The sequence below is a fragment of the Dermacentor variabilis genome, chromosome 2, assembly GCF_050947875.1.
Source record: "Dermacentor variabilis isolate Ectoservices chromosome 2, ASM5094787v1, whole genome shotgun sequence".
Classification (NCBI taxonomy): domain Eukaryota; kingdom Metazoa; phylum Arthropoda; class Arachnida; order Ixodida; family Ixodidae; genus Dermacentor; species Dermacentor variabilis.
Window position 1 is genome coordinate 82,751,966 of NC_134569.1, and position 21,342 is coordinate 82,773,307.

At 45.4% G+C, this 21,342-nt stretch overlaps 1 protein-coding gene across 2 annotated transcripts in view; it reads right to left on the reverse strand.

Annotated features, from left to right (window-relative positions):
* Positions 1–21,342, reverse strand: part of LOC142572179 (SURP and G-patch domain-containing protein 1-like) — a 44,739-nt gene that overhangs the window by 4,739 nt on the left and 18,658 nt on the right. For both annotated transcript variants that reach the window (XM_075681112.1, XM_075681111.1), the window contains exons 6-11: positions 20,260–20,378; positions 16,653–16,814; positions 14,048–14,136; positions 7,925–8,081; positions 5,983–6,235; positions 4,135–4,264 (exon numbers count right to left, since the gene is read on the reverse strand). In XM_075681112.1, coding sequence (XP_075537227.1) covers positions 4,135–4,264; positions 5,983–6,235; positions 7,925–8,081; positions 14,048–14,136; positions 16,653–16,814; positions 20,260–20,378 — 910 coding nt within the window. The remainder of the gene's footprint in view (positions 1–4,134; positions 4,265–5,982; positions 6,236–7,924; positions 8,082–14,047; positions 14,137–16,652; positions 16,815–20,259; positions 20,379–21,342) is intronic.

The window sequence follows — 21,342 nt, forward strand, 5'->3', positions numbered from 1 at the left end:
GCTGACTTCCAGAAAATGATTGCCCCCGACTTGCCGTCCGAGCACGCTCGTGAACTCTACCGCGTTCTGTTTTCCTACCACGATATTTTTGACTTTAACGATCGTCCTTTGGCCCAAACTACAGCTGTCAAACATCGCATTAATACCGGCGATGCCCCTCCTATTCATCGCCGCCCGTATCGAGTGTCACCAGCTGAGCGTCAAGTTATTCACGCAGAAGTTCGCAAAATGCTTGCCAAGAACATTATTGAACCATCACATAGTCCATGGGCGTCACCTGTAGTACTGGTCAAAAAGAAGGATGGCTCATGGCGCTTTTGCGTGGATTATCGGCACCTTAATAGGGTTACCAAAAAGGACGTGTATCCCCTACCTCGGATTGATGACGCCCTTGACTGCCTCCACGGTGCTCGCTATTTCTCCTCTATTGACCTTCGCTCCGGCTACTGGCAGATTGCCGTGGACGATCTCGACCGCGAGAAGACTGCTTTTGTCACACCCGACGGTCTTTATCAATTCAAAGTGATGCCGTTCGGTCTATGTAACGCCCCTGCCACTTTTGAACGCATGATGGACTCCCTTCTTCACGGATTCAAATGGTCCACGTGCCTGTGCTACCTGGACGACGTTATCGTATTCTCCCCAACGTTTGCTACGCACCTCGAGCGCCTCTCAGTAGTCCTAGACGTTTTTCGTCGAGCCGGTCTGCAACTCAACGCATCCAAGTGCCAATTCGGCCGTCGCCAGATTACCGTCCTTGGACATCTCGTTGACGCGAACGGAGTGCAACCGGACCCAGGCAAGATCCATGCTGTTGCGCACTTCCCTGTTCCGAAGTGTGTCAAGGATGTGCGCAGCTTCATCGGCCTTTGTTCGTACTTCCGCCGTTTCGTGAGAAATTTCGCCGCCATAGCACGACCACTAACCGAGCTTTTGAGAAAAGACGCCCCTTTCCAGTGGGGCGATAACGAGGCCTCTGCATTCTCACATCTAATCGACATTCTCACAATGCCTCCCGTTCTGGCCCATTTCGATCCTTCTGCGCCTACCGAAGTCCGTACTGATGCCAGCGGTCACGGAATTGGCGCGGTACTGGCACAACGTCAGCGTGGCCACGACCGGGTTATCGCTTACGCCGGCAGGCTCCTCTCACCCGCGGAGCGCAACTATTCCATCACTGAGCGTGTCTGGCCCTAGTTTGGGCGGTTGCGAAATTCCGCCCATACTTATATGGCCGATCCTTTTCCGTTGTCACAGACCATCACGCGCTTTGCTGGTTATGCTCACTGAAAGATCCTACAGGCAGACTTGGTCGCTGGGCCTTACGCCTCCAAGAATATTCGTATACTGTCACCTATAAATCTGGCCGACTACACAAGGACGCTGACTGCCTGTCTCGCTACCCGGTCGACGAGCCTGACGACGCCGACAGTAGTAGCGCCAACGGCATTTTCTCTGTGTCTGCCTTCGCTAACATCGCCGATGAGCAGTACCGAGACCTATCGCTGCGAGCACTTATCGAGCGTCTGCGTTCTACACCTACCGACGCATCCGTTCGCCGATATGTCCTCCAGGGCGGCATTCTGTATCGAAGGAACTTCCTCCCTGACGGCTCTGACCTTCTTCTTGTCGTGCCAAAACAACTACGACAGACTGTGCTCTTTGAGATGCATGACGCACCCACTGCAGGACATCTTGGGGTAACCCGCACGTACGACCGCGTCCGCCGCCGCTTCTATTGGCCTGGTCTCGCTCGCTCCGTTCGACGCTATGTTGCTGCCTGTGATCCCTGCCAGCGTCGGAAAACACCTCAGGTGCTACCTGCCGGTCATCTCCAGCCGATCACCATCCCCGTGGAACCGTTCTTTCGTGTTGGATTAGACCTCCTCGGTCCCTTTCCCACGTCATCCTCTGGGAACAAATGGGTAGCCGTCGCGACTGATTACGCCACCCGATACGCTATCACTCGGGCTCTCCCTACCAGTTGCGCCACTGACGTCGCGGACTTTCTCTTGCGTGACATTATCTTGCTTCATGGCGCCCCGCGACAGCTCCTTACTGACCGTGGTCGAAACTTTCTCTCGAAAGTTATCGCTGACATTGTGCGTTCCTGCTCCATTCAACACAAACTGACTCCCTCATACCATCCTCAAACCAATGGCCTGACAGAGCGGTTAAACCGTACTCTTACCGATATGCTGGCCAAGTACGTTTCCAAGGACCACCACGACTGGGACATTGCCCTTCCTTACGTAACATTTGCGTACAATTCTTCCCGGCACGACACCGCTGGATTTTCTCCCTTTTATCTACTGTACGGTCGCGAACCTACCTTGCCCTTAGACACGGCACTTCCTCCTGCTTCGGTCTCAACAAGCGCGTATGCGCGCGACGCCATCGCCCTCGCCGACCATGCACGCCAGCTTGCCCGTGCTCGACTGACGGCCTCACAAACCACTCAGCAGTGCCAGTACAACGCCCGCCATCGTGATGTACAGTTTTCGCCTGGTGCGCTCGTGCTCCTGTGGTCGCCCACTCGTCACGTCGGACTTTCAGAGAAGCTCCTTTCGCGATACACAGGGCCCTACCGCGTGCTGCGCCAGGTGACGCCTGTGACTTATGAAATTGCTCCTGTGGGTTCAACCTCGTCCACTCCTCTGGCATCTAGTGATGTCGTACACGTCATTAGGCTCAAGGCCTACTACACTGCTTCCGAGTCCAATCTTTAGTCGCTCCGGGACGGCGCTTTTGCCGCCGGGGGTAGTGCTACGGCACAGTATGTGCGATCACGAAAGGCGAGCAGTGTGAAGACGACGACGATGATTAGAAGCTAGCGCGGGCTGTTGCCTCTTGGCCAAGCGCAGCGTATTGCCTTGTAGCCTTGTAAATATACTTGTAAATAGCTTTTCGTCGGTGTCTTCCTACGTAACAATATGATATCTTAAATAACTGCTCAACCAGCAATTATAGAGGAAAGTTTATAATTCAGGAATTGAGGACCCAATGTCATATTATTAACTCAGAAAAACATCTCTAAACAAAATCGTTTAGGGTGCAAGAGCCTGCAGTACTTTGGCACTGTGGGCAGCTCAGTACGGCAGTACCGAAGGAAATATGAAATAGTGCGCCAGTGATGTCAATCTCTCTATTCTCTCCATTGCGAGTGCAGACCAACATTAGCGCAAGCCTTTGCTGGCACGGGTTTCATCGCGGCCTCCTCTTTTTCAAGCGAAACTCGTATTGGCTCACATGTGGTGTTGTCGTGGTCATGCAAAAAAAGAAAGCCTAGTTACTTCCAGAGCGTAGCTGCTGAGGGAAAGGGCTGTTTGATGAGTTGACAGCTGTCATACGCTGGAGTTCGAGTCATTAGTAAAGATTCCGCGACCAATCAGAGCCAGAAAAGGGCAGGAAATGGGCAGGAAAGGGATTCGCGCGCTGTGCCAGCTTCGTTTCCGCCGTTCAGTTAAGTCTCGGAAAATGAATAAGACAGCCACACATTGTGTGTTCCCTCGAGGAACGGGTAGTGTTCGATAAGACGAGCAGCAGCGACAAATTTCCTGCGAAAGCGCCCGCTGTCGGTGTGCCGATTCAGCCATTAGAGCCGCTCGAGCCCTGGCAAAGCAACAGCAACGAGAAGAAAATCCTGAGTTGAGGTAGCAGGAGGCTGAAGCAATCCAGCACTGTTACCTATGGGTTACTTAACCGTGACAAAGGACAAGCTTCGCTTACTCTCATTTTTCGGCAGAAGAAAGGCTGGTCAATTTTTTTTCTTTTTTTTTATGGTGACGCCAGAAATCGACACCAAAGCATACTCTATCTCGTTCCCAACCTTGTGGCGGTACTGAAGCTGGGATAATGACGTCTGCCAATAGCAGCAAATAAAGAAAGGCTTAATGGATCAGAATGAAAAGAACTCTTAATTGTCATAGCATTGATGCCCGCACAGTAGGGAAGCAGGTCGCATTTTCTGATGATCATTTTCTGCTGCCACTTGTAGAGAGAGAATGTAGCAAGTACTAGTCAACACATGTTACTATTACCCCTATTACTGGACTTATTTTTTATGCAAGAGAGCAGAAGTGCTTGAGAAAGGGTCAAGATAACCAGCCCAGTAGGCACAGATGAAAGCCATACCAAAGGGTTTGGACGGAACCTGTAGGCCAGCATCATTCGCTTCCGGTAAGCCTCGTACTCGTCATCACCAGCCTTGACATCATCAGGTCGACCCTGACCCAGACCAGCATTCTCAACAGGCTGCAGGCCCCTGCACAGTCCACAAGTAACATGCTCAATATGCAGAGAGAAAACAGGATACAAAGAACTGCACAGAAGCTAAGCTTCCAACAGGGGGTGCCTAAAATCAAGCACCTGGCAATCAACTTCTTCCTCGGAGTAACGAAAACAGATGTCAAAGACAATGATGATGATGTTATAGATCGTATGAGCCAGAAGCAATTACAGAGTGGAAACATATCATAGCCACCATTTTTTGGGCACCACTTATTCTTAATGAACACAACCAATAGTAAACAAGAAACCTTCCCATGTCAAGCACTTCTGATGGGATGAAATGTGAGTGCAAGGGATACAAAGGAAAGCAAAGAGAAACAGGTCTCATGTAATAGAAGTCATGAGTAAGCATAACTAGCTTTGGCACCACATAGAAAATATACATTGCTGCTACTTTCAATTCACAACAAACAAGAATAAACTCAACTCAGAAAATAACAGCAAATGCATAATAGTTTACATAGCAGTGCAGCCCCAAAATATATCGGCATACTGTTGTGTCAGTGCGTGAAGTAAGGGAACTGAGCGCAATCCACTCACAATTAATAGTAGTTATGACAACAGATACAGCCAATTACTACATTGTACAATGAAGGCATAAAAACCAAGGATATGACGAAATATGGTTAAAACAACACAATTTTTAATATATATTTTTAAAATAATTCTAAGGAGACTGCATTGTATACAACTTTTAACATGTTCACTGTGATGTATATCACAGGTAGGTCACAGTAGTTATTCCCCCCTGCACTGCTGTGCACAGCTTTTCTGTAGTGTGCAAGCGACGTATTCATTCAAAACCAACGGAGGGCAAAATTCCTGTTGATTCAGAGTGCTACTCCCCGGAGTTTGAGAAAGTTAAAAAGGAGCATGTGGAGCACAACTCCTCAGTGTGTCACGACATGCAGGAGTCAGTAAAGTAATTTTTTTTTTTCAACATAGAAATACCTTCATTATAGCCAATGTGTATTATAACCATGTATATTTGTTTCATGCTGATATCAGCAAGTCATATTTTAGCTTTACTCCATTATATGAGATAATTCATTGTATTCATGTTTGTATTAAATTGAGGCTCGACTGTACATCAAACAGTGATGCTGTAGTGAACGTGTTCTTAAAAGGAAACTGACTAGGAACACTAAATCAGCTTAGATTGACCAACCACGGTTTCAAATCTCTACTTGGATTAATTTCATGATAATAGGTTGATTATTACAAAAGAAAGTGAAGGTCAAAGCTTCACTTTCAAAATGTGGTGCCCAAACCTCAGCTCTGGAACACTGTTGCGCCGTCACAGGTTTCAATGTATTTTTCAGCATTTTGGCCATTGTGGCTCAGTAAAAGACCCTGAACCTTGCCTAGCTCAGTCTCTGCCTCTTTTAGAATACAATGAAGTTCATCTTCAATGATGAAACATTAACTAGACCCTAGCAGAGACCGCCAAGATTTATTACGTCATGGCAAACAGGTAAGGAAATTTCGAGGTAACATTGCCTTTAGTTTTAATCTCTTTTCTGCCTTATAATTGCTCCTCTCACGGTAGGGGTGGCTGTTTTAGTGTTGAAGGATAATTTAACCATAGAGCTCAAATAATCTTTTCTCTTTACTGTCCCTTTAAGTAACAGCAGATTACTGTCCAGCTTTCTTGTCATAGCTCGTTTCTAGGAAAGTTGAGACAGTACATACTTGTTGACGGGCGCGACGATGCCTCCACCATCAGCACCCAGTCCCTGGCCTTCAGTCCATCCCAACTTCTGGAGCATCTGGTACCCAACATTCTCCTCAGTCAGTTTGAACTCTTTGTAGTCGGAGAGGTCAGGCGTGCGGCCTTCTTTTAGTGCATCATACTTCTCCATGAACTTCTCCAACTCTTCGGGTGGCAGGAAGTCGCCAATGTGGTGCTTGCCCTTGCCCAACAGCGTCAGCTCATCAGCCCAGGCTGTAGTGGAATTAAACCCACAAATGAGTTTATTGAATTTACATGACCATAACATGCATGCAATCTTCCTGGTCAGAAAATAGAACAATGCAATATGCAGCCCAGGTCTTGTTTATGGAAATTAATTCTGCTGTGTGTGCAAGCCACACACAAGTACATATATCACTGCACATATATCACATATCATGTGTTCTGCACATATATCACTGTTCAAGTGAAATTTTTCATATGGGCCTGCACCTTTCTGCACTGATGGCATATTCTATACAAGCAAAAGAAAAAGCACAATGTGCACATCGGAACTTGCTTTCCAAACAGCTGAGCCTGAGCCGCAACCAAGTCATTTGAATCCAGCTACTAAATATGCAAGGACCAACACAATGTATGCAAGGCCACATGAAGTAATACCCTCCCTATAGGGCCTTCAGGGTTGTTGTGAAATAAATAAATAAAAAGTGCTCGCCCTTGCAAACACACTGCATGCTACGTTTTCCCATGCAACAAATGTTCTATGCAGGAGAGGTTTAATCCCAATGAAGTTAAGTGTGTGATTAGTAGCGCCATTTCTGTTTCATACAATAATTCTAAAGCACCAATCAACAAAATTGCTACAGCTACTTGATGCAACAACACTGCATTCTACAACCTATATTTTTCACTTCATGAACTACAGTGGAATCTCAATAAACGGAAATCACTTAAACAAAGCTGCCCCTTAAACCAAACATCATCCTCATGGTTGGTCGGTTTTGTATTCACGCTATCGTATTCCACTTTGTCTCTCAGTAAATCGAACTCCTGATAAGTGTAACCGATTTCCTTGGTCCCTTGAGGTTGCATTTAAAGAGAGTCTAGTGTAGAAGGTTGGAACCCAACATAAGTAACATGCAGCTACAAGGAAACTAAAATAGATTCAAAAGAATCAGTCCCCATTAAAAAAAAAAAAATGTTTGTCCTAAATGGCATAGAAGCAGCTTCTTAACATTTTTTTCTGGTTGGAAGCCCCAGCACGTCACCTCAGTTCTGTGGAGAGGTGACACATGTGATGTGGGCTCATTGTATCCAGCATCACATTAATGTATCCTGTGTGCAAAGCTAAAATGCTCAATTTCCGCTTTACATGACATTATGGTGGCTAGCAGTGCAACGGATCTTGACCTTCAGGTCTGGTTTGTCCCAAAGACAATCTGTGGGAGCGGGAAGTTCTTTAATGCGAAATAACCACTGCATGGCTTTTGTAGTTGGAACAAATGAAACTTTGCTATAACCAAATTAGCAGTTTCAATTAGCCAACAAACGTGAATTAAGATATTTCAAATGACCAGAACTTCACTGTATCCGCCGAGGACAAAAAGGGGGAAGGAAAGGTCAAGGGCATCTCAACTGTCTCACCTTCTAGCGAACACCTACACTGTCAAAATTTTACAACAGTTACTGTGCCGAATTTTCCTTCGCTTTCGAATGAAGCATGACAGTTTGGATCACCACAAAAAATGAATTGCCACAAAAAGCTGCTGCGCAAAATTCAAGGTGTCGTCCTCACCAGTTTATCCCTTTTAGTGTACATCCTTTCCAGCCTTATCAAGCTTCTGCTCTTGAGGCAGACACCTTGGTGTTAGTTTACAGGAGTGCAATCTAGCAATGCAGGATTATTTCCTACAACAGACAATCCCAGGGCACATCTCAGACCTCTAGTCTTTTCCATCTCCATGGCTCGCTTCTTGTGCTCCCAGGTGCCACCATCTGTCTCCTCATCTGAGTCATACTCGTACTTCACTTTTCCAGCACGAGCACGCGCCTCATCAGCTCGTTTCTTGGCCTGCATCATCTCGAACAGGGCTCGCATCTGCGTTGAACACAAAAGAGCCAAGGTCAAGAGATTGCTCAATGCAGTCATAGAAGCATCAAAGTGAATTATGGTTGCTCATAAAGTGAGTGACACAATATCCTTAATTTTTAATTTTTTTGGACATGCTAAAGCATTTTTATGACTACCCAATGAGGAAACCCGTCCCTCCGTCACGTAAGACAATCGCTTTCAAGATAGGGCCTGCAGCAGTAAGCGGATTCACCTTCGTGCTGTCTCTCGCTTCAACACGAACTAAGCGGCGAGAACACAGCGCACACGAAGCTATCAGCACTCGATGCAATGTCCCCATCGCAGATTGCTTTCAAGATAGGAACCACGTGGCCGTGTCAAACACTGCCGCCGCCACAGTAAGGTTGATAATGGTTCAACGCAGATGGGTAAGGCACTAAAGAGTGATAACGGCTTATAATGATCAGAACGCCATCAGCACCCCTGGTGCCATCACATCCATGGATAGTTTGCTTGCATCATCAATTCACTTAGCACTGCTCCCTGCAGCAGTTTGTGCCGCCACAGCACTGTCATTTATACAGGTTGGATCAAGTTTCATAACACTGATAATGACACCGGGCTGCGTGGAGATGAGCAAGTGGCACAATGCTTCCGCATACTTAGACAACTCTCAGAGGAGTTTCTGTGTCAACTTTTTTTATTATTCTTTTTTTTGGGGGGGGGGGGATTGCATATAAGTAGGGGTGTGCGAATACTGAACAGTGGATTTCGAATCGAATATTAGAAAATTTTTCTCAAAATTTAACGCTTACAACTTTTCGGCAAGAAAATACAGTGCTGCACATGCTCAGGAGTGTTCCAACATTGCATAATAAGGATCCAGCAAACTATCGTAACATAGGTACTTAGAAATCAAGACATACAGTACTGTTTACTTTTATTAAAGAGAACATCAACCTGTATTCCAGCACTCATTACAGCTGAGTTATAGAATATGAAGGTCTGGAAAATATATTTCTTTTTATCAGTTAAGTTCTCCTGAATAGAATCAAGCGCTTTTTTTTCCCCCTGAGACTAATGAATTAGTGACGTTCTGTTGCACTGAATACCTATGATGTTCTCAGTTTAATATTGGACCTGTGTTTTGCGGGAATCTTTTATTTACTGTATTGCATAGAAAGTTATGATTGCTTTCCTGTTTTTCTCCAAAATGCAGAAGGGCTATCCCAACTTTACAGCAGATAGGTCATCGTAAGGCCAATCTGTGTGAGAGGTGAAAAGATGACGCATCACGTGACTCGCACTGCCAGTCCCAACAGTAAAGAGTAGGCACCGTTCACTGTTTCATTGTCAGGTTGGGCATGATTCGTCACCTGTCAAGGATTTTACCATGCGAAGGGTCACGGTAAGTTCTCTTGACGCTCCTTCAATATTATCCGCCATCCATGTCGACGCATGCAACCAGGTCATGACACTTTCGCGCCCACCGTGCAAATCAAAAACTAGTCTTATGGCAGGTTGTTCAAAGCTACAAAAGGCCGATGTGCATCTATGAACGGCGTCGGTAACGAGAGACTGCCGTTCTGTGCCGCAAGGATGGCGGCCGTGAACTTTCTGCCATCCCAAGCACTCGCTTTCGTATGCGAGGCAGTTTGTTGGTGTTCCAAGTATCGTGCGGCTCTTGCAAATAGATATGCGTTGATTTGGTACCCAACAGACACTTTAGCGGCCGACATCCCATTAAGTAGCATTGATTAGGACTAATGGCTTAGGCAGTGTGGCCATTACGAAAATTCCCTGTTGGCCGATGTGGCAACTGGCCATAAGTCATTGCAGAATGCTTGCTTCTAGTGTGTTTATACGGGTGGCTCATGGTGCGATCGGGCCTGATGTCACGTGTACAGGCTAGACTGACGGTTGTTGAAGCGGCGTGAAGTTCATCACCGTGTATCCAACTTGATCAGCAGGCTTATTGGCAGCTAATCTGTTTGATCTTCGTACTTTACTAAATACACTCTGCTTACGGTAGAAGCAGAAGCTGCAAGCATGCCGCCCTCGCAGCCACGCTCGCCACACTCTCCCAGAATTCTGTCCTCATGCAGCTGTTCGGAAGCAAGGAAGCGCTGCTCGGTTGCAAGCCCTACTAGGCAGTAAGACTGCTATACCCTCAGGTGGGTGTGCGTGTTCGCGACTCAGCTTGGCTTTAGAGAGATCTGTGTGACTCAAGCCAGGCAAATCCTTCCCCCATACCTGTCCTCCTCCCCTGGCTTTTCTTCTTTTTTTTTTCTTTGTTCCAATGAAACCCTTGTTCACTCTCTAGAGTGCAACACAACCCTAACCCAAGTGACCGGTGCAAAGCGGCTGCGGTTCTGTAGCGAGAAGATATCATATCTGCAATACGTTTTCATTACAAACGCTCCGCGTACTCTATTGCCATACAATTTACAGTTCGAGCCCGTACTCTGTCCCTTTTCAGCTGCAGTGGCTCACTATAGCTACGGTGTTCGGCAGCTGAAGACCGATGTCACAGGTTCCATTCCCGGCCACTGCAGCCACATTCCAATGGAGGCAAAGCACTCCTGCACAGTGCTTTGGGTGGATGTTAGCCCCTAAGTGTATGGTCAAAACTAATCTGGAAGCCTCCCCGCGGCGACTTTTATAGTTTGTGATTTGGCATTTAACGTTAAAACCTACAACTTATTTTAATTTATAATTTTTTTTTTTCATTAGTACCTCGATACCGAGCTCCTTTGATGAGAGTGTTGCATTGCTGGGTCCGAGGCTGTGCACCAAGGCAGTGACGTGGATGCACCTGTGGCGGCTCATGCGGAAGCGCTACGTGATCGTGGTGAAGCGCCACTGGGTTGCGTTCATAATGAAGCTGGCGGCGCTCGCCAAGGCGTCCCTGACACTGGTGTTCGCACGCCAATACATGGACTACTCTCACGTGCGGAACTTTGCCGTTCCCTCTGTCCGTGCCGCGTTTTCATTTGGTTAATCCTATCAACCAGGACGAACCCTGTACCGACAGAGGTGGCCCGGCTGACACAGTGCCGTTCTGCGAACTGCAGCGTTCGGGCACTGTGTGCGTGATCCCCGCATTGGACCGACATTGGGGAACGCTCACAGTGACAAAGTCCGGTACTGTGTTAGCCGGGAAGGCTCATCCGCAGTGAAATGCTTGGCGGCATCAAGAACGAGGGGCTACACGATGCACGTGACATGTGGCACTGCATGGGTCTCTACACCGGATATATAGAATATATAAGAAATCAAATAGCAGACTTTCAATTCGTAAACTGAATTATTCAAACTTTCACCATTCCATTCAATTCGTTAAAATTCTATATCCGCACACCCCTACTTGTAAGTTGTAATGAGTGGGCTAAACCAGATAAAGCAAAGAGCACACAATACAGTGTGCATCCTATATTCAAATGCACCAATACTGCAGCGATGTGTCGTACCAGATGTGAGTCATGTCATACTTTCCGGGATACCATAAGTGGAATTAGGTCAATGAAATTTTTTTTTAGCGAGGACATTTGTGGAAAAGTGGCCGCTCATATAACAGAACGGTATTTGGCACGAATTTTGCTTGTCGTCTGGCCACTGTGGAACAAGCATGTGTCACCATTTTTGTTGCTGACATTACAAACAAGAACTTCACAAATGACGTGCACACATGCATTTCTACTTTCTCAGGGTGCTAAATTAGCAGGTCTCGGATTGACTTTAGTGCTGCATTGGAAAACGACATAACAGATCATGTGGAAGCGAATGGGAGCATCGTGGCGCTGCACCGTTTAGTGTGGGCAAACAGAAAGTGATACGCTGCAACCACGGTGAGTGCAACTGCTAAATTTCACTAAAAACTTAGTTACGAGACTACTATGCTGTTCCTACTGAACTTGAAGCCATCGTGATGGAATTTATTCGCAAGCACTATTTGCGAGAACGACTATCTGCTGCAGCAAATTGGTGGCACAGGAGAGAGGTCTTGTCAGGTACCGCAATCTGCGAACATGGCACGAAAAACCTGAAGCCGCTACCAAAGAGAGCTATACCATCAAAACAAGTGAACGGGGTAAGTCACACAAGGACGCTGACAGTTAGCTGAAGTGATCACCAACACGCACCTCGGCTGGCCAGTGTGTGCCGTTTATTGCCCAATGAGTTGCGTGTGCCTAGGCCCACATAACAAATGCCTGATGTGCTGTGGGATGTCATATATGACTGACGGCCATCCGCAGGTGAGAATGAAACAGTTTCCATACTGCTTTAATCTCTGATGACGAATGAGTGTATTGAACAAATAAAGTATGCTCTGTAGCTGCCTGCGATAAAGAACTTTTACAAAAATCATATTCACCTCAAAGCCAGAGGTTGACCTATATTTCGGCCATTTACAGTAAAAACCAAGAAACCACCTGTTCTTGATGACCTACCAGACAGAAGTGTAGCACTAAAGGAAATAAACAGAATTTGCAGGTTCAAAAAGCACTTACCGTATTTACTTGATTTTAATGCACCCTTGTTTTTAACACACACCCGTTTTCCATGTCCCCTCCCCCTCCCCTAAAAAAAAAAAAAAAAAAAGGAACACCTTGATGGTAACGCGTACAAAAACACAACTTTCTATAATTTGGAAAAACCAAGCTTTACTCCCAATGCTCTACAGTTGCGATTAATGAATGAAAGTCACAGTGTCACCTGAAAGGAGAAGCATCGATTGCTATAGCAAATTACAGTCACTGACTGATAAATCGGATACCAATAATTCAGACATGCTCCGTAATTCGGACAGCTTTGTGGCACCGCCAATGGCCCCGTAGACTTAATGTGTAAAGACGACCTATATTTCGGACAGCTGCCAGCTCTAGATTTGATCATCCAGACTCTGTCCATAGCTTGTGGGATCACCCAAGGATTGCAAAAACAGAAAGAAAGAATCTGAAAGTTAGACCAAATTGACCACTGCCGAGTACCCCCTTCAATGACATGGAGGTAAACCAGGTGACATGGAGCGGTGGATGGTATTTCCGACCCCGTCCCTAACGGGGAGAATCCTGGGGAGGTCTTCTGTAAGAGTCCACCTAGTGGACATGTCCATTTCGTCTGCTGCTGAAATGCTAATTGGCTGTGGCGCCTGGTTGCTGCTGACACACAACCCAGCCCAGCCAATCAGAACTTCAACATCAGGCGAAATGGACACGTCCACTAGGTGGACTCTTACAGAAGACCTCCCCTGCTCCATTGCCATATTCCACCATTTACAACTTCATCTTCCTCGTCCTTTTTTATTCACGTATGTATCTTCTGCTAGCGACTCTTCTCAATACTATTAACCTGCTGCCGTGGCCTAGTGGGTATGGCATGGTGCTGCTATGCACTTCAGAACGCTTATGCGCTTAGGTTTAGGTGCACGTTGAAGAACCTCAGGTGGCCATAATTAATCCGGAGTCTTCTATGAATGGCAACCCTCATAACCCACTACTTTTTTTTCCTCAGTTCCATGCACAGCAATATGCAATGACCCACAATGGGTACAGCATCATGGTACAATCCTGGTGATTTCTCCATGATAATGCTACATGACAAAAGATGTGGTCTCTCTATAAAAATTGAGTAATTGCACAAATTTTCATCTCTACCACAACAGCTACGATGCTAAGCAGCCCTCAAGTCATCAAGAACAATAGGTGGCTGTTAAGATGAACTTTGATAAGCTGAACACCCCAAGATGCGGAACAGCTCAGCACAAATTCCCCAGTTGTCTTGTCGTCTTTGCTGTGGTGATGAATTTTAAGCACTTAGCAAGTTTACAAGTTTTAAAATCTTTGTCCCATTCCCAAAGATGCAGTACATTTCAGTGAAGAACTCCTGGTGAGAAATAAATTCCACAGGTTTCTTTCTTGTTCTTTCGGAAGGGAGCAATGCTAGATTTCGTGCCACAAGATAGTGCAAATATCGCAGAAGACAAGTCTCACTTTGCGCTGATCTTCTAGCTGTTTCCACTGGTCAAATGTCAAGTCGGTAGAATTGAAGACCTGCTTTGCATAAGCAATCAACCCAGGATCTGCAATAAAACAAAAGCAGCTGTCAATTTTCTTTTCCACTCCTTTTTCAATGAAAATTACTTCAAACCAATATACCGTGCCTCATGGTCATGCCACTCGCACATCCTCTGCAAGGTGCACAGGGTTGCATCATAGCAGGCTTCCTGCATCCAATCAGCATGACGCCTGCCAATGTGCTGCCAATGAATGCTTGCAACACTTAATCTGGTTACCATTAGCAAAGAAGCCACATAATTTTATCCCAAGCGCACAGAACGAACTTATGGTGTTCATAAAGATGTCACAGCTGTGCATATCACATTTATGCTGTGCTACAGCACACGGAACAAGTGCTCGTTTGGTTTGGTTCAAATTCCCATGTTAGGTTCAGGCGTTTGTGTGCAAGTATTCATAGTCAGTCGAAGCAATGTGGGCCAAAAAGCACTGAGATAAAGTGCACTTTACAGAGCATGGCACTTCACGTCAAGGCCCAAGCACACCAGAACAGATGCTATAATCTTTTTTTTTTCTGCCCTTTGCTGATTCTATGTCCGCTGCATCGCCTTCATACTTTATCGATGAACCATGTAAAAGAGTGTGCTCATTATCTCATTCCTCTCAGCAGCTGCCCCGTGGCTAGTATAGGTATCTAATTTCATTCGGCTGTCCTTTTCAAGTTGCATGTTTAGTACAGATTGAACCCACATGAATTCTGATAATCTCAAAATATTGATTAAGCCAAAATATCTTCCCATCGTGATGTCAACACCATGTATTTTGCACCAATCTAAGATTGGGCCTGACTGAATATCTCGAAATCTGGGCTGCAAAAATGCCAGAGAAAGGTCAGTACCCAAAGGTTATTAAACTTTGTATGCATCTGCGATATCACCAAAAATGAACTCTAGGCATGTGCGAATATTAAATTTTTCGAGTAGGAATTGAATGCAAATACATAGCATCGAATATCGACTCTATAATGATATGCACATACATTTATTAGCAAGTTGGTTTCTTTTCTATGTTCGAACGTTGCAATTACGTTGTCATTGGTAAAAAAAATTAATCTAGTAAGTCGTTATATAAAACATTGTGTATTTGGCTCACGTTACTTTAGAAAATTGAGTAATTTTAGCTACTTGTCTGTTCTCGCCAACCTGTGCCTTATTATACCGCATCAATTTCCCGTAAACTCAAGCATTTGACCCTGCACCAGCCATCGCTCATCACATTTGCTGTCAAGCAATAAGCTCAGGATTGGGGTGGAACCTGCAAACCTCGCTGTTTGCAAACCCATTCCCCTTGCCACCAAGAGGCTGGCTTTTCCATACAGCTTAGACATCAAGTGGCTAAGTACGTTTTGCAGGCGAAATTTCACCAGCAGCATGAAATTTTCACAAAATTCAGCAAAAAATCGAACATATTTTTTAGATAAGGCAGAAGTAAATGCTATAAACCATGTTTGCTCCCACACAGCAACCAACACATTAGATTAGTTATGAATATTCGTATCCAATAAATATTCAAAAATTTTTGAATAAGTAAAACCTCGTTAATTTGGATTTCATGGGGCCAAAAAAACAAATGTCCTAATTAACTTAAAGTGGAATTATCGAGGCTATCAAGAAAACAATAAAAATGTGCTTGCTACGTCAACAAGTTTTTATTTACTGAATGAATCAGCAAATCCTGTTTCTATTTTCCACAAAAGCAGTGTGGAAGAAGTAATTCTCATCATCTCATGACTGACTAGTGCTCGCATTGGCGAGGGACTCGCAACGTCCTTTGCAGCTCAGCTGTGGTGCGCGTCTTTATTTGAGACACGCTTTACACTACCGCGTGCACATCACAATTATTTTTTAGCCAGTGAGCTAGTCAACAACAGATTGTCCGTCCATTATGATATAGCCGGTGTTCTTCATCCCGAACAGCTTTGCACCGAATTATTACGAAGCTACTGTTTGGCGCAACTACTGAGGACTAGAGCGCAGTCGCTATTGACACAATCGTGGAGAGCAAAGTCGCAGTTCTGAAGTCACTAGGCCAACGCATGCACTGAGCCAAACGAAATTACTGTTTGCTGCAAGACCTGCACACAAATCCATGGTCGGCATCGACGCGATAATGCATGGCGATTTGCGGCACTCTGCACTTGCCGAACTTTGGGAGTTGTCCGAATTAATTAATGTGCGGCCAAATAGGTCCGAATTAACGAGTTTGATGGCACTAAATAATGCATATGCCTGTCGGGACCAGAGGATGAGTCCAAATTATCCGATTTTCCGAATTCACAAGGGTTGAATTAACGAGGTTTTACTGTACCTAGTTCTGAATTCAATATGAATATTAAACATACAACATTCGATAATATTTGAATTGTTCAAATATTTGCACACCCCTATTTATAATGTAATAAATAGGTACTTAACGCTTCACTTGTGCAGGACAGTGTGACAAGACAGGCTAAATGATGAGCCAGCCAGTGACAGTCCTAGGCTGAGTGCCTGTAAAGCAAGAAACAAAGACATCAACTCACCAGATTTGACAAACTCCGGCACTTCATTGGGTGCGTCGAAGTCCAGGTAGTCCGACGAACTCTCAGGAGATGGCTTTGGATCCCATCTGCTATGTCGCTTTCTTTTTCGTCCCGTCTCGTTCGCAGCTCCTTGCTGTTGATTCTGCTGCTGGGACTTCGCATCTGCACCACCCACACATACAATGGCAAATGTGACCTAGTCCACAGTGAAAAAAGCACACTCCAGGATCTCAGGACCACAAAGAGCCCTCTAGACCATCAGGTGTTTAGAAACCAAGCCTGATGCAATATGCCCTCTGCGGAGCCCATGGATACACCATTTCACAGGTGCCCCACCGGACTTGCATTAGCTCTTGCCACAATCTCATTCATAGTGGGTTTTTGAAGCTCAGACCATATTTACAATACTTACAATGGCAGCAACATAGACTGACATGGTTGCAGGTAGACAATACTGCATTCATTAGCTTTCTTGGCCACTTGTGGAATCAAGACATTTTTTTCTTTGCGAACCTGTCTTTGTTTCTATAGGTTCACAATTGTGATACTGTTATTTATTTCTGATTTAGAGGTGTAAACATAACAGCTTTATTTTCTAAAATATTGAAGTTTCAAAAATTTTGATAAAATTAACCGTCTAAATAAAAGTTCTCCTTGACACAGTCACTAGATTTTAACTTTTTTATTTTAAATGTACCAAATGCCATCAAACTTGGTGCATTGATTGACGAGAAAAATTCTTTCCGTTCCCATGTACAATCAAACACAGTTATATTGAACTCACAAAACAAATGCCTATTAGTTCGATATAGGGCTTAATTCGATCTAAACCAGCTAAAGAATTGGACGTCATAAAAGCACATACCATTTATAAAAGCACATTATTGATGAAACTAGCTTAGTTTTACATGAAATAGTCCTGTATTTTCTTCCGCTTGGGCAACTTCGCTGCCTGCGACAGAATGCACTTCTTCACATTGTCTAAAGAGTCGGAGCAGCTGAAGCCGCAACCTTCCACATTTGTGCAGAAGCGCTGGACTAGTGCGAGCACATCAATCACATCGGAGGATGTGAACAAAGAATTGTCATTGCTTTCCTCATTGTGCCTGCCTTCACTTGTGTTTGGTACGATGTCGGCGATGCAGTCTTTGTTATCTGACTCTCCCATGGTCGTGACACTACCATCCTCACTCACAAACTCGTCAACTGTGGGATGATCTGTCAACGGCTTCTGTAAATGGTGACAGCTCGCTCCAAACTACGGCAACATCGGCAATGGCTTCGTCGCACTCATAAGCATTTTCAGAGTCATCACCTGGCATGTCTGAAGCAGTTTCGGACGAACCACTTGAACACCACTGCCCGCACGTCACGACTGTGCGTATGCATTGGGCGCCACGGGCACCGGGTCATTTGTCCGCTTTACCGCGATTCTCCCCCTTATTCTTCAAGATCATGCCGAGAGTGCACCTCGGAGGCCGCAGGAGGAATGCACGCTTATCTGCCCTCTCTTTCCTCTTAGTGAGCGGTTATGCCATCTCTTGGAGGTAATCTCCCCGTGGCAAGTGTAACAGTCGAACCGCATTGGGTTCCTGCACATATAGTGTTGGTGGTCACGTAACGTCAAGTTTCTGAGGCCCATGCTCGCATTGTGGAGTTTGTCTGAGCACACATGACACCAATGAAACTACGAACCTTACTTCGTGTAGTTGTCTTTGCTATCACTATCAATGCGCCACCCCTCTGGCGAAATTGTGACTTTTCTTCATTTTTGCTAAGGATATTTTTTCTATCCATATTTTTTCACATTTTTTTTTTATTTGTGGGTGCCGACTGCGACCGCTAAGCACGGCGGCCACAATGCATCGATGTGGCTCCCAGCGTCCCAAGATTTACGGCACCGCGCAACTTAAATCTTGGACGCTGCAAGCCACGCCGATGCATTTCTCTCAGTGCAACCTGCACTGCACACGCTGGCATTCATAATTGCACTATTATGGCCCGACCTCGTTGCGACTTGTTTATAAGTGCTTACTAACAGGATACTATCCGCCAGGAATGCTGTGGGAATTTCTAAAGCTGCTCTTGCTGCTGAAACTCCAAAACCTAGAATTTACGAAATTTGCAATTTAGCAATGTTTCTTGCTGGAAGTACAACTTTGTTATACGAGGTTGGATTGCATAATTAAACTTTACCGCACTGCAAAGACAATAAAAGGACACTTCCGCGGACACAGATAGTAATATGGTTGAATTACGAGAAGATGCTTATAAACGCACCTCTCAAATTGCACATTTAGCAACCAAGAGCAATCACTGAAGCGGTGTAGCATCATGTTACACAGTCCAAGTGTGGTAAGACTGTATTGCGCACCGTGTGCTGTACGCTTTGGCTGCAAGGGAATGTGCGCGAGGGTGAACTAAGAAGAATGGTGGCTTGATAAGCGCTGTGTGCCAGTGCGTTGTCGAATGTCTAATTTTCTAGTGCAGCTGTGGCTTCGCATGGGTGTCAGTGCAGCTGAGCACCTACGTAGCCTGTGCGCCATTTTAAAGGCAGTCTGCCACGTGTGCAAAGAGTGGCCATGCCAAGATAGCATGGCATTATGTACACTGTCTGCCAAGTCTTTATAGCACTCGAGGTTGCGTGATTTCGAGTTTCAAAGATGTGTCGAAGCGAGAGGCAGACGAATCGTTCGCTACCCGCAGCCGGCACTTTCATGATAGTGTCATCCTACTGCAGCAAACAATATGAGACACAGGGATGTAGTGGATGCGAAAGTGGGGATGGCTCCACTTTGTACCACCTATCTGAAGATATGATCCGCACGGCACGAAACTGTATCTTTCGTCCCACACTCACAAATTGAACAAATTCTTTTCTCATTCATATTTCCTTTTTCCGGTTGCCTGATAATGCAGAAAGTTTTGCAGCCCCTTATATGTGAGAAAGATAAGTCGGCAACTTGATGCATAAAAGGCAGAATTTCTGTAGAACAAAATTTCAATATAACGAAAAAAATTGCAGGTTTTACCAACTTCATTGTATTGAGGTTTAACTGCACAGCCGAATAAATTAGAGTCTGACGTTATTAAACAATACATACGCCTACTGGGACACACGGAAGCATCCAAATTATCCTGGTTTTTCAAATAAACGAGGGTCTAATTAACGAGGTTTTATTCTATTTAGATGGGAGTGGGATGGATAATAATAATATTTGGGGTTTTACGTGCCAAAACCACTTTCTGATTATGAGGCACGCCGTAGTGGAGGACTCCGGAAATTTTGACCACCTGGGGTTCTTTAACGTGCACCTAAATCTAAGCACACGGGTGTTTTCGCATTTCGCCCCCATCGAAATGCGGCCGCCGTGGCCGGGATTCGATCCCGCGACCTCGTGCTCAGCAGCCCAACACCATAGCCACTGAGCAACCACGGCGGGTGGGAGTGGGATGGAAGCCCCTGAGCTAAAACTTCCTCTTAAGGGCCACACTAATTTTTTTTTCCTTGCAATTAAATTCCACATTCTAAAGGTGAGCCTCATAAACAAGTTAAATATAATTCAGTGTGTATCTCTTTGGAAAGCTATAGGGATTAGGCACTGACCGATGCGGCTGGAAGGAGGCAAAGCACCCGACTCCTCTGCTCGTTGCTTGGCCGCCGAGAGGGCCTGGACCCGTTCCTGAAAGCGACGGTACTCCTCCCCGTCCTTGTTTCGTAGAAATCTGAAAAAAAAAAGAAAAAAGGAGGCAGAGAGTTAGAAACTGCTTGATGCTTGGTATGCGCACAGGTTTCTTTTAATGCGAAAGCGTTAAATGGCTCACGAGGCAGAAAATGTGGTGCGGGCAGCCTGACCATACGATGGTTCAAAAAGGCCACAAACCCTCGACTTTTGGTGTGAGTCAAACCCACAACCTTTGGCGTTAATTAATGCTACAAACCTTCAGCCTTTAGTGGGAGTCAAACCCACGACCTTTGGTGTTAAGGCAAAGTTAATTATGGCACAGTTAATTAAGGCACTCAAACCCACTACCTTTGATGGGAGTTGAACCCTCGTCCTTTGGTGTGACTTCAGGTGAAGTTAATTAAGGCGCCCCTAATTAAGAAAGAGTTCATTAAGGCACCCACACCCACAACCTTTGGTGGGAGTCGAACCCACGACCTTGTGTTGTGGCATAATGTCTAAGCATTTTCACGCGGTGCTTGCAATGCTTTCGCATTCATCCACATAGGGATAACTAAGTGCCTCTTGAATTTTTTCACCTTTGCACTGACTGAACTGACTGCTCTGACAGTGAAAAAAAAAAAAAGGAACTTATTGAAATTACCTATGCATCACCAACGCGCTCAGACCTGCACCTGGCAACTATCAATGCATGTATCTCCACCAGGAAGCCCTCGTGGCAATTTAGTCTTTTCTGTGGATTACGTGTTAGTAGTATCATTTAAAAACACAACCAATGCTTTAGTACTCAATAATAGTTCCACCAAGAAATAAAAAGATGGGGAGGAATTTGGTTTCTATATGGAGGCGACGTTAGCACACTGCCAGGTCTCTGGGTCCAGGCATTCTTTCTTTTCTATCTGCGGACCATATCTGCTGCACCTAGGTTTCCGGGGAACACCAGAGGCAGATCATAAGAACGGCACAACAACCACTGAGTTTACGGGGAAGGGGCAATAAGGAAA